Here is a 16847-nt window from a genome sequence, read left to right as displayed (position 1 = left end):
TTGGGATTAAATGAAAATAGGCACCTCGAGAACGATTACTCTCGGCGTAATATATATAGAGATATATATAAGCTAGTTATTATTATTATTTTATATTTAGTGTTCCAAAAAGCTTTCGATGCTAGTCTACTCAAAAAGCGTTCGGATTTTTTTTTTAAAATCATGTTACCGATCAACAAAAAATCAAATATCGTACCTTGAATTTAAAATATGTTACCGTTGGAGACACTCCATTTTTCAACAGTTTTATATGGGCATTGATGACATCTTTTTCCATGCTCTTCTAGAAAATTTACATACTGTCAACTTTTGTGATCTGTTTAATTTGCCAGTGGCGATGTAGGAAATCGAAAAGGAGGGAGAAAAGGTGTTTAATTTGCCTGTAATTTTATGGCGATGTAGGAGATTGGATGCTGTTGAACTTGCCTGTAATAGATGAGATGGAGCGCTGGAAATATCATGGCGATGGATTTGGGCAGCTACAATGGATCTCCATTATTTGAGCTTTAAATGAGGTTTAATGATGGATCCAGAGGTGGAGCTTTTTTTATCATTCTAAAATTTTTAGCATTCTGGTTAATTGGAAATGCATGCTGAATGGGTGTCATTTTAATGTGTGGGAGTAGAATTGCTATATTTTAATGGGTTTGCGTGTTTTGGGTTGAATAGTGGAGAAACCCTGAAGAAGTGCTATGTTTCATGATGAATGGTGAATGCACAGTGAGCTTCAATCATACTGGCAGGTATTTATCAAATACTTATGCCCAAATTGCTTTTGTAATGATTTAGTTTTGCATCCACTGTTAAATCCAATGTTACTTGATTAAGAGGATGGGTTCAAAAATAAAATTCACTGCATTAAGAATTTATTGTTGAAATCACCCTGTTTGCCTCTTAAATTTTCTTTTAAGATGCTTGACTGGAAACCTTGGTGCTAATTAAGAAGACCCGTGTGCACCTGATTTGGAATTTTCTGTGAAGATATGTAGGTAGGCAACCATTATAAGAGCTCATAGAAGAGAGCCATTTTGTGATTATAAGAGAGCCATGTAATAAACCAAACGTATGCCGAATTTAAGAAGTTTTGAGGTAGATTCCGGTTTTAAAAGAACTTTGTCCGAATCATGCTTTTTTGGGTCATGGAGAAGTAGTTTTATTATGCAAATATTTAATTGTTGAGAACGAAGGGCAACAATTCATTAACCAGACCTCATGTGATTTGGCAAACTCTAGAAACAAATTTTCCAGATCTGAGTCTTTCTTGAGTTTGACTCATGCTTTTAAGAGGTAGACTCCAGTTTTAAGAGGAATTTCTGTGAATCATGCATTTTTTGGTCCATGGAAAAGTAGTTTTGTTATCTGAATGTTTAATTGTTCTCAGAGTAATATGAAATCTGAAATGCAAATCATGGCAACCTTCCACATGCGTTTAGATTGGGAAATTTGATAGATATAAAAACCCTATTCCACAAAATCAGATAACATTATTCCCTCCATGAGGATAATTCCCCATTTCCTCCTTTCCATTGGGAGCACCAGCATTTACCTTGCAGATGTGTCTTCACAATATCCAGGCTGGACAACCAGAAAGTCCTCTTTTCCCATTGCTCTAAGGCATTCACCATTTTCTGGCCTAAGACACCTCGATTGTCCAAACAGTCTGGCAGGCTTGATAAATAGCAGATAACAGAAATTGATGAATGCACGCATTTCAGCTAATTCTCAAATTGGGCTGATTTGAATTTTCTTTATTATCATAATTCATATGCTTGTTATTTATTACTTATTTAAATCTTGTTAGAGTGGACAAATACCAAATTTCTGCTGCTTTTTTCAAACAAAATTAATGGATCCAATTCTTCCTCTCTTTATTAACCTGCTCATTCAATTACAGATGACATTTCTTTCATATTGGTAATCTATTTTTTCATATTGATTGTAATGAACCAGTTCTAGACTAACATTGCCACATCATCTATCAATGGAATTTGTAGGAAAAAAACCAATAGCGTAAAAGTGGAAAATTCAAACTAATCATTAACAATAATTAATGAATACAACAGTAAAATGCTGAACATCGATTACTCTTTATGTATCTATGTTAAGACATACATCATTACAGATTGCTGATCCAACTTACATCACTACAACAGTTACATATAATTTATAATTTGCTGATCAAACATACAACATTTACATATATTTACAATTTGGGCATCAGTTTTCCAGCTATTCAGAACTTGAGTTACAACGACATAATTAAGTACATCTCAAATGATGAGCAAAACTATCAAACTGAGATGACATTTCCATTGTGTTCTTCAGCGAATCTAGTCTCCAAAGCTATAGGACGTCTCCCACCTGCATCCTGAGATGGAAGTGTGGCCTAGGCGCTTTAACCTCACCAACCACGGAGTGAAGTACTCCCCCGGGATTCTTCTTGACATGAAGAATTCCCCGACCTTGGTATGAGAAAGAAGCCTAGCTTACTGAAATAGAATGGATCGGATGGATTTGGTGCGATCGTGTAACATTTTTACATTGCAACCATGTGCCTAGTAGTCTAAACACGGAATGTAGCTGGAAAATAAAAATAAACTACACATCTACACATATGTAGTAAAACCAAATAAGCATAACCATGTACACATATGCAATATCTGGGAAAAAAATGGTTTGGCCAAGCACTTATAAAATCCAAAATTACGTGTAGAAGAAACAAGAACAGCATGTATCCATTCTACAAAACTGGCAGATAGAGAAACTAAACATGAAGATATCCATCTACCTGTCCCATAATCGCTACAGTACACCTAGCCATGGAGGATATACATGTCCACACGCTGATTCTCAACAAGAGGTTTGAATTAAAGCTATTTGATGACAAATATTATAGCATGAAATGTATATCGATTCTTTCCTATGTTTCAGTCTAAATAACAATGCTGAGGGAATAATTATGCGACTAAGGGCAACCATAATATCACTGAAAAACATACAAAAATAAACTCAATAGCCATTGACTATTCTATTAAACATTTGATTGTTGGAATGCATACAAAAAGTCTAAAACAGCCATTGACTACCCCATTAAACATTTGATTGCAAATTTTAATGAGAGAAAATACTCGCAATATCGTTAAGAAGTTAAATGTTTATACACTAGAATATCTAACAGCCAGATTTTCTAAAAAGCTGAAAACATAACCTTTAAGGTACACAAAAATTTTACTTGTGAAGTCATAATATTGTCAACAGTAATCATTATGGAAACATTCGGACACTTAGCTCAACAATTAGATCATTGCCTACATCTATCATGCAGAGATGTCTGTTTCAATTTTCACACTCTAACATTTAGTTAATACTCATGACTATCCTCTTAAGTAGAACTATAGTTTGCCATTGTATAATTACTCTTAGTGTCTCTAGAAAAAAATTAGTAACAAAAATATTTCCAAGGGAATACAATACAGATTTATAGCAGCAGCAATTAAATCCAATTACTCAGATTACAACGTTATAACAACCTCAAGTCAGAAAATTGGAATGCTCCCAAGAAGGCTTAATTTCATATGGTGTCCACTTCCACACACGGCAATAGAGTACTTCAAACTAGCACTAATGTGAGTTATGTAGAGGATTTAAGTGCACAATTAAAGATGACAAAGGGATACTGTCTTGATATTTGGCAGGGTTTTGTCCCATCTATGCTTAAGTCCCTGGGGTTTTTCTGTATATAATACGTATAACCCAGAGTACATATCAAGAAGAACCTAGCAGTCTTGCATTAGTTTAAAGACATAAAGAACATAACTAATCATTCAGGGTTCAAATTCCATAATAGCATCACCAATACAACCCTTAGAATCTAAAACTGTAACCCAAATATCAATGTTTCTTTCAACTTAGAACAAGAACCCATAAATGCACGTGAATCTAGAATAATGCTTATTATAACCTACAGGTTAAGCCTATGGGGTCTTCTAAGTTTTGTGCTTTTGTTTACAATAATAACCTACAGTTATATGTTTCCGTGGTTGAATGTTTCAGTCCGCACCAGGAATCTTTCAATTCTACTCACACATAACCTAAGTCTATAGTAATGTTGCAGTTTAAAGAGAAAAGTTTCAGTCGAGTCAAGTCATTTATACACCAATAAATTAATAATGGCTTCAACACAGCCTTAGACAGATAGAGGAATACAAGCTAACACTCACTAAGACAAATTGTTTCCACACTTAACAACACTATTTCCAAGATATTCTTCCACACAATTAATTGGCATACAGAAAGAATGAATAAAACAAGAAGGGAACCTGAAATTGTGGGCTCCAGTTGTTGTCGCCGCTGCTGTTCCAGTTTGCTCCTTCTGCCCTCTCCCTTGAGCACCGCCCCTGCCCTATTTTTCCAAGAACCGCAGTGCTCCTAACTTGCTATTGATTCCCCCCTTAGCATTCCAGTCTGCCACTGTTCTTCTCTTTCCAAAACTCTTAGCCCCCTTTTAAAAACAAATAACTTCCCACAAAACAATAACTAACCTAAAAATGCTCTCCATTTTCCCCCTCCTGATGACCTTTTATTGATTGTAAAACAAGAATTGTTTTTGTTTCCTTATGAAATTTTGAAAACCATCCCATTTAATAAACACACATGTCTATGGATAGGTAAAAGACAATTGTATTTCTAAGTTTCCTTTAATCAATCAAACTTTCTTTTTTTTTTTAAATGAAAAAACAAACAAACATTAAACTCCAAATATATGCATATTAAAATATATACACGTTCTATCCTACATCTTTTAAATATATATTTTCTAAATCAAATGAAACATTTACTTCATTTCGATCTTTCAAGGTTAGTTCCAGAAATATAACAAACAACAACATAAATGCTACATGATGTGTGTGTGGTCGCACAGATATCCGACACATTCCCTTCCACGAGGCTAGCCTTCTCTACCTCAACCACACTTCCGTTGTGACAATCCCTGCATCCACTCAGACATTCGCAACCATAACAAAGAGTCAGTATCAGTTGAAATCAATGTATCACAATTTAATTACATCATCATTAAGTAGTAATCATTAACTAAATCATAGATATAAACATTACATTTAAGAATACATAAAATGCCATAATCATCGTAATGTAATATCTCATGCACATCCATAGAAAAATAAATCATTTCATTTTTGGAAATCTAAAATATTAACTTGCATTTATCTAAAATTAAGTTTTAATCCATTTTGACCAAGTCAACATGGCCACATAAGCAAGAAAAGAAAAGGTTTTAGGGCGAGACATGACATCCTTCCCCACTAGGAAAAGGCATCGTCCCGATGTCCTTTACAACAAAATTTTATATACACATACCAAAACTGTTATCTAATTTGAAATAAAACAGCTATACAAAAAGACGGGGAAAAGATTTTTGTAATTCCTCAACATCTTCCCAAGTGGCACTATCCACCCCGAACTAGTCCCATTGGACCTTACACTGGAGTATATCCCTATCTCATACCTTGAGGGTACGCCACTCAATGATTCGAGTGGGTTGAACTGTCATCACCCCTGGATCCTGTACCTGTAATGCATGCCAATCAAGAATGTGAGATATAGTAGGATAATAGGGTTTAAGCAAAGACACGTGAAAGACATTATGAATGTGGGCTAAAGCAGGCGATAGAGCAAACCGATAAGAAACTAGGTTGATGACTTCTAGGACCTCAAACGAGCCAACAAATCTTGGAGCAAGCTTTGAACTCTTGCCGAACGAGATTAAACCTTTTGCAGTCTAACCCTCAAGAATACCTTATCCCTAGTTTGGAACTAGTGGAAGGTGCATTTCTTGTCCACATAACTCTTTTGTCGATCTACTGCTTCCGTCAATCGACCACGAATTAGGGTTACCTATTCTTCCATTTCTCTTAGCATCTCAGGACCTACAATAATCCTGTCCTCAATCCTATCCCAACTAATAGGAGTCCGACATCTCTATCCATAGAAAGCCTCAAATGGGACCATACCCAAAGATGAATGATAGGAGTTATTATAGGCAAACTCCACCAATGGAAGGTATTCCTCCCATTTGTACTGTTGATCCATGTAGTACATGTGTAATAAATCTTCCAGTCCCTGATTCACCTGCTCTGTTTGACCATCAGTCTTAGGGTGGTATGCTGTACTAAAATTCAAACGTGTACCCAAAGCAACGTTCAAGGTTGTCCAAAACCTTGAAGTCATTCAGTTGTCCCTGTCAGAAATAATGGTCTCTGGGATACCATGCAATCGAAAAATTTCTTGAACAAACTTACTTGCTAACACCAGAGATCTGTCCTTCAGACTGCTAGGAATAAAATGGGTAACCTTAGTCAGCTTGTCAACTACGACTAAGATGACATCATGCTTGTGTTGAGTCATAGGTAAACCCTGTACAAAATCCATGCTGATAACTTGCCATTTATACTGCGAAATCTCGTGGGGATACAGAAGACCTGCCAGATGGGCATGCTTAGTCTTGACACGCTGGCATTCTAAACACTGGGCTACATATTCTATCACATCTTGCTTGAGTCCTGGCCAAAAGTATAAAGGTCTCAAATCAACCATCATTTTGTTTACACCCCTGGATGCCCTAAAAATGGAGTCTTATGCATCTCCTCAAGTACAACTTTTCGTAACCCTTCACGATCGGGAACATAAATCCTATTCTGATATTTATGTAGACCGTCCTCATCCAAAGAATAGTCATCAAATTGTGAGTCAGAAGCATCCGTATCCAAAACTGACTTTACCCATTCATAATGGGTATCTCCAGGAAGGTACTAAAGAATATACTCTCTCATGCGTGTTCGAGATGTAGAGATAGCAGTAATATGTCTTCTACGGCTAAGTGCATCTGCTACTCTATTTTCTTTACCCTTAATATACTCGATGCCGAAATCATATTCACTAAAGAATTCGAGCCATCATCTCTGTCGAGCATTTAGATTAGGTTGAGTGAAAATGTACCTCAACCCCATATGATCAGTCTTAAGCTCAAATGGCTTCCCCAATAAGTAATGCCACCACATTTGCAAGGCATGTACTATCGCAGTCAATTCTAAATCATGAGGAGCATTATTTGCTTCATGAGATTTGAGTTTCCTGGACTCATAAGCAACAACCTTCCCATCCTGCATCAAAACACCCCCAAGCCCATCTCCAAAAGCATCTATGGTGACAACAAAATGCCCATTTGGGTCTGGAATAATCAAAATAGGAGTTGTAGTGAGTTTTTCCTTAAGTAAGTGGAAAGCTTTCTCACATGCTTCTGTCCACACAAACCTCTTTCCCTTGCGTTGAAGAGATGTAAACAGTGCTGCTATGCGGGAAAATCCTTCAAAAAATTTTCTATAATACCTGGCAAGACCCATAAAACTCCTAACTTCACTTACTTTCTACGGAGTTCGCCATTCAAGGATGGCTTTGATCTTTGTGGGGTCCACGACGATGCCTTCAGCCAACAAAATGTGTCCCGAGTAATGGATCTCATTTTTATAAAAGGAACACTTAGAGAGAGAGTTTTCCATAAAGTTTCTTGTCTCTCAATTGCTGCAACACTATGTGCAAATGTTCTTCGTGCTCTTCCAAATTCTTGGAGTATATTAGTATGTCATCAATGAATATCTCCATGAATTTATCAAGACAATCTTTGAAAACATTGTTCATCAGGTTCATAAAAGCAGCTGGTGCGTTTGTTAGTCCAAAAGGTAAGACTACAAACTCATAATGGCCATATCTTGTTCTGAACAATGTCTTAGATGTCTTCCTAACGAATTTGAAGTTGGTGATACCTGGATCGCGAATCAATCTTGGAGAATACGGTTGCTCCCTTCATTTGATCGAAAAGTTCATCAATCCTTGGTAGAGGGTATCGATTCTTTATGGTCACCTTATTCAACATGCAATAATCAATGCATAGCCTTAAGGTACCATCCTTCTTTTTGACAAAAATTACAGGAGCTCCCCATGGTGATACACTAGGACGTATGAACCCTTTATCCAAAAGTTCTTGTAACTAAATATTCAATTCATACATTTTTGTAGAAGTCATGCGGTAGGGAACCTTTGATTGAGGTTCTTCTCCTGGAACAAGATCGATAGAGAAATCAAACTCCCTTTTAGGGGGTAGTTCGGGCAAATCATCTAGAAATACATCTCTAAATTCTTGTAAAATAGGGTGATACTCTATTCGAGGTGGAGTCTCATCCAGATTCTTAATATGGGCAACATACAACTGACACCCCTTCCTTTTGGCTTTCTTCAATTGCAGTGTTGAAATTTGCCTCAATTCCAAAGGTCGTTTAACACCATTTAGTGTCACTGAATACCCAGTGTCATCAAGACATAAAATCACCTTATCTTGACAGTCCACCAAGGCCTGATGCTCACTTAACCAATTAATACCTAAGATGACATCATATGAGCCCAAAGGTGCTACATACAAGTTGACCTCTGTTCAAAAGCTAGGGAGTTCCAACTCACTGCATGATAAGCATTGCTCTACCTTGCGTTCAGCCCTGTTACCATACTCTATAGTCCAAGGTTCAGCCATAAAACCAGCCCTAACAAGTATCTTAGCTAATATCTTAGGATCTACAAAACATTCAGTAGCACCAGTATCTATTAGGATAGAAATAGGGTAACCAAAAAGCGTACCAGTCATCTGAATGGGAGTGGCTGATAATCCAACTACCTATGATCAATTGCAGCATGGATGCGGTGTTGCGGAGGAAAGTCCTTCTTATCAACTCCTTGTGGACACTTAATAGCATAATGGTTTCCTTCTTGGGAGCATTCTAGTTTTCTGACTTGAGATTTTTATAATGTTGTAATCTGAGTAATTGGATTTAATTGCTGCTGCTATAGATCTGTACTGTATTCCCTTGGAAATATTGTTGTTACTAATTTTTTTATAGAGACACTACGAGTAATTATACGATGGAAAACTATAGTTCTGCTTAAGAGGATAGTTATGAGTATTAACTAAATGTTAGAGTGTGGAAACTGAAACAGACATCTCTGCATGATAGATGTAGGCAATGATCTAATTGTTGAACTAAGTGTCTGAATGTTTCCATAATGATTACTGTTGACAATATTATGACTTTACCAGTAAAATTTCAATATACCTTAAAGGTAATGTTTTCAGCTTTTTAGAAAGTCTGGCTGTTAGATATTCCAGTGTATAAACATTTAAGTTCTTAATGATTTTGCAAGTATTTTTTCTAATTAAAATTTGCAATCAAATGTTTAATGGGGTAGTCAATAGCTGTTTGAGACTTTCTGTATGCATTCCAACAATTAAATGTTTAATGGAATAGTCAATGGCTGTTGAGGTTATTTTTGTATGTTTTTTAGCGATACTATGGTTGCCCTTAGTCGCATAATTATTCCCTCAGCATTGTTATTTAGACTGAAACATAAGAAAGAATGGATATACGTTTCATGCTATAATTTTATTCATCAAACCTCTTGTTGAGAATCAGTGTGTGGACATGTATTTCCTTCATGGCTGGGTGTACTGTAGCGATTATGGGACAGATAGATGGATATCTTCATGTTTAGTTTCTCTATCCGCCCTTTCTCTAGAATGGATACATGCTGTTTTTGTTTCTTCTACAGGTAATTCTGGATTTTATAAGTGCTTGGCCAAGCCATTTTGTTTTCCAGATATTGCATATGTGTATATGGTTATGTTTATTTGGCTTTATTACATATGTGTATATGTGTAGTTTATTTTTATTTCCAAGCTACATTCCGTGTTTAGACTACTAGGCACATGGTTGCAATGTAGAAATGTTACACGGTCACACCAGATCCATCCGATCCATCATGTTCTGGGCAGCTAGGCTTCTTGTGCCAGGGTCGGGGAATTCTTCATGTCAGGAAGAATCACGGGGGAGTATTTCACTCCGTGGTTGGTGAGGTTAAAGCGCCTGGGCCACACTTCTGTCTCAGGACGCAGGTGGGAGACATCCTAGAGCTTTGGAGACTGGATTCGCTGAAGAACACAATGGAAATGTCATCTCAGTTTGATTGTTTTGCTCATCATTTGAAATGTACTTAATTATGTCATTGAAACTCAAGTTATGAATAGCTGGAAAGTTGATGCCCAAATTATAAATATATGTAAATGCTGTATGTCTGATCAGTAAATTATAAATTATATGTAACTGTTGTAATGTTGTAAGTTGGATCAGCAATCTGTAATGATGTATGTCTTAACATGGATACATAAAGAGTAATCGATGTTCAGCATTTTATTGTTGTATTCATTAATTATTGTTAATGATTAGTTTGAATTTTTCACTTTTACGCTATCGGTTTTTCTTCCGCAAATTCCGTTGATAGATGATGTGGCAATGTTAGTCTAGAACTGGTTCATTACATTGTTAATCTATTTTTGCAAACACCTTTTTTAATATTATTAATATCCAATCATGGAAGATAAAATAAATGGTTGTATACAGAAATTTTCAATTTCATGGAAAACAAATTTTTCCTTCAAATTTAATTGATTTCCGTTTTCATACAAAAACTGATACAATTTCATTACAAATCCAACTGATAATTGAATTTTATACACTGTGCATAACCATCCAAATTATTATTGTACTACATATCAAAAATGCTCCTTTCCAGTCTGCTACATATTCCATTTCATAATAGAATCCTCAACCGAACAACTGCACAGGCATATGCAATCAGCATCGCCATTCTCCTTTCCAAACCCAATATCTTCTCGTGCTGACATTATACTCTGCACCTCCACTTCCATCACTCAACACAGGGATGACTTCAAATTCCATTCTGAAATTCCATACTCAATTTATTTGCTCCCTCCTGTTTCTGGCCTCTAACTTTTCAATGCAAACGTTCCCCTCTCTGTGTTCAATCACATGTCTCATACACCCTTATCAATCACATGTTTTAGTTTGCACTTTATTTTTGGGTTCTCTTAGTTCCATTCAAGTGATATTTTTTGCACTATGTCAAAGTGTATCTGAAAATATAATTCTGCATACCAATTGGTTCCCTTAGTATGAATCAAACACAAATCATTTCGATTCCCTTATTCTGAATCAGAGGAATTGCAATGGAAATATCATTGCTTTTTAATTCCTTTCCCTTCCATGGACATGGTTTCCCTTATTATTCAAAATTTGGGTATTATTCTGACAACCTAAGGAAGTCTGCATTTGCTAATTATGTCCCACCACAGGGAAGCCTCTGAAAGTTTTCTCATCATTCACATATCCATTCCCTGTCCTAATGCCTTGCTCGACCTGCCTCCTGACTAATTCGCAGAGATAACTGGCATTTGTCCATCACTCTTAAACATTATACATTAAGAAAAAATTAAGCTTAGGAAAATAAGTCAACTTTGACTATTTAACTTAGTGTATAATGTTTAAGCCATCTATAGCATTTATCTTCACATTTTTCAAATCCCTTTGGAAAAAATCTAAAACAGAGAAAAAACTAATAAATAAAAATTCAAGAGAACTTACTCTTTAAGGTCGCTGGTTGAAAGGCAATCTACACTGCTGTATCATTCCCTGAGATGTCAAGGGGGAACTCATTACCTGAGATGTCAAGGGGGAACTCTGTGGTGTAGACATAGCTTTCTACAGCAGTGCTAACATTCGACTTTATGTGGCTGAAGTTTTGTTGTGATGCTTTTACTCTATAGCTGATAGGCTGTGTTATGATTATCTTTTCTTTATACTATTTTGAAATACACAGAAGAAAATATAGACTGAGTAGATTATATATTTGTGTTTTTTTAGAGTTTCTTCTATATATTTGTTTTGTCTGGCATTTAAAAAAAGAAAGAAAGCTGCTACTATTTAGATCATGTCAGCTATTCTGAAAGAATATGCTGAACACTTCCCAACATGTTTATCTCTCGAAAGCTAAATGAAAAGTCGGTAACAAATTCACAGGCCTTGAAATTGAGAATTAGTCATTGTGTTCTGATTTTTTTAGTATATTAATATTATACTTTATATCCAGTAGTGGGAAAGCAAGCTGGTTTTGACGTAGATACATAATTATTTCTCTTTTATGTATAGCGATATGATATGCTTGGCACCAGAGATTATCATTGCCAGATGGCAACAGGGTTTGTTTCCTTTGCCCTCTTAAATTTGACATCAGTTTGAAAATGACTTTGAACTGTAAAAAAATTGGTTTCCAAAATATCATAATGACGAATTCTGAATCAAACTCATATCTGATATTTTATCCTTGAAGGATTGTAGATCCATATTTGCTCAAAACTATGATTTCTATGACTACTAATAATTCAATACTACCCCTTCTTCATTGTACAAATATGCATTGCACGAATGAAATTGAATCCAAAGGATAAGGGACCATTTTCACTACCTGGATGGAAGTTGAGACTAATCATTATGTCATGTCTCCAATCACTTGCCTTGTATCCAAGAATACTTCTAAAAACACAGAAGATATGTTTACCCTATATCTATGAGGGGAAGGAAAGGTGTCTCAAAACACCAACTTAATTGCATGCAAGACTATTAAAAAATTTTCTAAACAATTTGCTTGGTCTTTTTTAAGCTCAAGTACTGGTAATATTTTATTTTTATTTTCAAGTACTAGTAACATTTAGGTACAAGGATTAATCCAAATTCATGCGATTTGGAAAACTCTAGAGGTGAATTTTCGAGAACCGAGTCTTTCTTGGGCTCCAGGGTTACTGAATACTTGAATATCCTCTCCACACAAAGATCAATTGGAACACAATAACCTTTCTGTTAAATTGAGTCCATCCATTCATTTTCAAGAAGCTAAAGACTGAAAACTACCCTGTGCATTGGATTATAAACCTCCCATCCTCTTTTCTTTTCATTATCTTATACTCTTGAGAAAACTTGTGTATGTGCACGTAGTCCTATCTGATGCACTCATTAGTTTGCCTTGTACTCATTATGGCTTCCTGTGGATCTCCTAGAGATCCTACCACAATAGTTGTTGCATGTTTGATCCCATCTAGTATTTTATTAAGTCTCTTCCCTCAGCAACAGTGGTGATGTTTTTTCCAATGTGTTTCTAGCTTGTTACCTAACCAAATTTTCTTGGGTTTTAGCTATTCAAAATATTGAAGCTTCAAATATTTTTGTGCAAGATCTTCTTCTAAGAAGCTTCAGTCTCATAAAAATTCCCTGATTTTATTCTATAGATAGACAACAAAATTGTTGTCTTCTCTCTGATTTTATCCTGAAAACACCATTCCAATTGCAACTCCAGAATAGTTTTTCCTTGTCCTCACCTCAAATAGTCCAACCATCTTTCAACAAACGAGAGTTAGAACGTATAACTCTAACAGCCTTGAGCTTAGACTTTTAACTATTCTTTGGCAATGCATCCTGAGAATGATTGAGGTGTACTATTTAAAGTGCCCAGATTAATTGATCAATTCCTATCAATGAAACAAAGAAAAAAGACTTTGAACTATCTTCAACAACATTTGCTGGAGTAAAAAAAAGAGCCTTCTGAACGTTTTTCGACTCCATTTGCTTTCTATAATCTTTGGATGTCGTATTACTTTTTTCTGGAGCTTGAGGATCTACTTGAAAGAATACATTACTTTCTCCTTTTTTTAACAAATGCCCCTCATCATGACTTAAAATACTTTAGTTTGTTTACCCGGTTAGTAACTTATATATCTGATTCTTTATCAGAGTAAGAAGGCATAACCATAGACAGGATGCAACTTGGAAATCATCTCCAGTAATGAAAATTGGTCCTTGGCATAATAGTAATCATAATAGTCTCAGATTTCACATGAAATACATAGGAGCATCTGCACAATTGAAATACATGTAAAACAAGAGCTGCGATGTTGCAGCTGAAGTCTTCGCCTAATGTAAATGTTACAGCAAGGTGCACTATAGAAAATGCAAATAAAGAGAGAGAATAGGAAGTGAAAGGATAGGAAGTCCCTGCCTAATACAAATGTTACAGCTAGGTGCACTATAGAAAATGCAAATAAAGAGAAAGGATAGGAAGTGAATAAACTTGTCTGAAAGCAGGAAGTCATTTCATTGATAAAAACCAATGAAGACTCTTCTATGCGTTAGACAGGTTGAAGTAAATTTCAGACTATTCTTTTAGTGCAAGTGTCATACTCCTCAAACAAGCCTCCATGGCTAACAATAAAATGGATTTTGGTCAAATGGTAATCTGGTGCTTCACGAAAGACTAGTTCAATCACCATAAAATTGTAATCCCACTATTCTTAAATGTTGAAGAGAGTTCCATTGATGTTTGAGCAAGGACTGGTGTAGATGTTGCACAGATATATCTGTGTCATTTCCGCATGAGCAGAATCTAATGCCTTTCCAGAAAGATGCAATGGATGCACAAGAGATAAAAATTCACACAAAATGTTAAGCTTTCTGCATACACAGAACATGTGGAGAAGGCATCTGCCATCTACCTTGTCATGTTATACGCCACCAGAAATCCAATAGATGCTATTGCCAAAGAATATTATTTCATTAAAGGCACCATAAAAAATTCAACTTTCCCTGTTTAAGATATGACCATCAAGAAAACAAAAAATCGAGACTTGAATAAGACTTATATACCAACAGAAATCTTGACAAAGAATATTATTTGATTAAAGGCAGTTGTGTATGGGAAACAACTTGTTTCCCATCTTGTTTCAGAAATGGGAAACAATCTCCATCAAAATTTAAATGCTCATCTTGTTGTTTCAATAGGGTCAATCCGACCGTGCCATGAATTCTTTTAACACTTGTTTGAGTTTTGTAAAACGACAATTTAACAGTTTAACATGTATTTTGTATTTTCAAATTGGATAATCCTCCCTCGGCCATATTTTGGGTTTTGTATGATATAGTTAGAAGAGCATGAGACAATCTTAACAATCCAAAAGCCCCACCACCATTGATGCCACCATTGATGGCAGAGGTGCCAGAGTGATCAGAACTAGCGACACTATTGGCCTGGCTAGGATCTACAATATTATATTTCTTCACAACTTGCAGATATATATGCAACTCTCATCATTCGTGGTCTCACCAAATTCCTCATCTCGTGCAAAAATGGTAGATCATAAGAAGATGCATTTGACAGGAAAACAATTTGAGCCTTAAAAAAATGGATGTTTAGAAACATTTATTACCTACCTAGTTTACTGATTTAAGTTACTTCTAAAATCCACAGACAAATAAATAGCGCTTTTAAGGTTTTAAGGTCCATTGGGGTTACTCAAAATTGATTTATTCAATGTCTTTCATGGAATCTGCCGAGATTTTTCTAGCTTATGTTAGCACACTTAGCAGAAATCTGAATTATGCGGCTGCTAAATAGCTTATTTGTTCAGAGGCTTTGTCCAAAAAAATCAGAAGGCCTTTATGATGACAAGGTGGAAAGATGAATTGTTCAGACAAAAGAGAAAGGGCTATCATTTTCAATCAATTTTGCATCACTTTGGGTCCAGATTCTAGAGGCATTTTTGGCCTGGGGCATGCAACAGGGGACAACTTTCTATTCCTGACCATTACTCTTGCTTCCATCGAACCTTTTCCCTGAGCCATATTTTCATCTTTCAGGAAAAACATATCCGAATACGCCAATTTGTCTAAAAAATTGAGGGGCAGAAAGAAATAATGAAATTTACTACAGGATGGGCCAAAGACTAAAATATTCACTATGAAAAAAGGCTATCATTAACAGATACTTCCTTTAACAAATTACACCCATTTCTATCGTCGCCAACCACCGTTTTTCTGTCGTTGCTCTTTTCGGTTGTCATTAACTTTACCGCTTAAATGAAGTGACACACAAGTTAATTCATTAGCCGATAGGCTTTCACCTGGGTGATAGCCCACCGGGAAATCCTCACGCTGCTGCCTGCATTGCTACTTGTTATGGGTGCCGAACGTTTGAAGTTTTGCTACCACCGCCGGGATGTCCATGGTAGAGTTGTCATTGCAGCTGTGTCGACAGACAGCTGCTTCCAAGAGGGATGGAGGGTCCACGGGTGTCGCCATAGACATTCGGTCTACCGATTGATGGAGGCCATGGCCTAAGGTTAGGGCATCGCCGGCTCTACAGATATGCCATATACCACCGCAATTCGACCGCCCAAGTTTCCTATAAATTCGGCACGTTAGGGGTTTTTGTAAGGGATCACTGTTATGCTATGGATTAAACAGGTATTCTTCCCCCGAGGGCTGCTTTCCACTCTCTTTATATGCTTACTACTTCTCGATAACCCTTCTTAGATTGTTTTCTTTTGCTTCGTATGGAAACTAGGTAGATAGTAGCAAAGGCGGACAACAGCAGGTTGGAGAAGTCTCGGGTGACAACGGTTTTGCTCAGCCATTTTGGTAATATGCCATTATGCGATTCCATTTTCTGTATTTTCTTACCCTGGGGTCCCATGGGGGGGCTTGGGCTCTATATTTAAGGAGTTGGAGGTCCCATGATAATATTTTGGGGGGGTTAAAGCTTAATTTCAAATCTTTTCCTATTAATTAGGAGCCCCTACTTTTTAGTTGAGCGGATGCAAAAGTGGGGGGGCTGGAAATAGCCCTTACTGTTTAGGGAAGAATTCTGCCACTTGGCAAGAACCTACCCTTCATTTTCCCTCCAAATTGAAATCATCCTACCAAAAATTCTAAAAACAACAATTTATATTTTTAATATTTCCTTCAATTTAGGAGCTAATTTTTTTAAGCAAATTTAAATGCCATGCCCACGAGACCGCTCCCTTTTAAATGTTCCTAAAAAAGGTCAAC

The 16847-nt window shown here is 36.3% G+C and overlaps 1 protein-coding gene and 1 long non-coding RNA gene across 5 annotated transcripts in view; one reads left to right on the top strand and one right to left on the bottom strand.

Moving 5' to 3' along the window:
* The first annotated feature begins 286 nt into the window (after positions 1-286).
* The window catches only part of LOC149546080 (uncharacterized), a 46557-nt gene continuing 29996 nt past the window's right edge, over positions 287-16847 (top strand). For 2 of the 4 annotated variants that reach the window (XR_016353650.1, XR_016353649.1), the window contains exons 1-2: positions 287-535; positions 670-743. Coding sequence is in view for 2 of the 4 variants with exons in the window: in XM_089790990.1 (XP_089647116.1) it covers positions 714-743; positions 9842-10114 (303 nt within the window). In the remaining 2 variants the exon portion in view is untranslated. Of the gene's footprint in view, positions 536-669; positions 744-9841; positions 10273-16847 lie in introns of those variants that run through there. The other 2 variants (XM_089790990.1, XM_089790989.1) reach the window with 2 other exon arrangements.
* LOC149546081 (uncharacterized) lies at positions 4748-16403 on the bottom strand. Its single transcript, XR_016353651.1, has 2 exons — positions 15920-16403; positions 4748-4990 (listed from the first exon to the last, which is right to left on the bottom strand). It is a non-coding gene; the product is annotated as an uncharacterized LOC149546081 (long non-coding RNA).

This window comes from Cupressus sempervirens, chromosome 7 (assembly GCF_028749045.1).
Source record: "Cupressus sempervirens isolate cs-2001-9-10 chromosome 7, ASM2874904v1, whole genome shotgun sequence".
NCBI classification, from domain to species: Eukaryota; Viridiplantae; Streptophyta; class Pinopsida; order Cupressales; family Cupressaceae; genus Cupressus; species Cupressus sempervirens.
The sequence above is the reverse complement of the archived record's forward strand: the minus strand, read 5'-3'. Positions and strand labels throughout refer to the sequence as shown.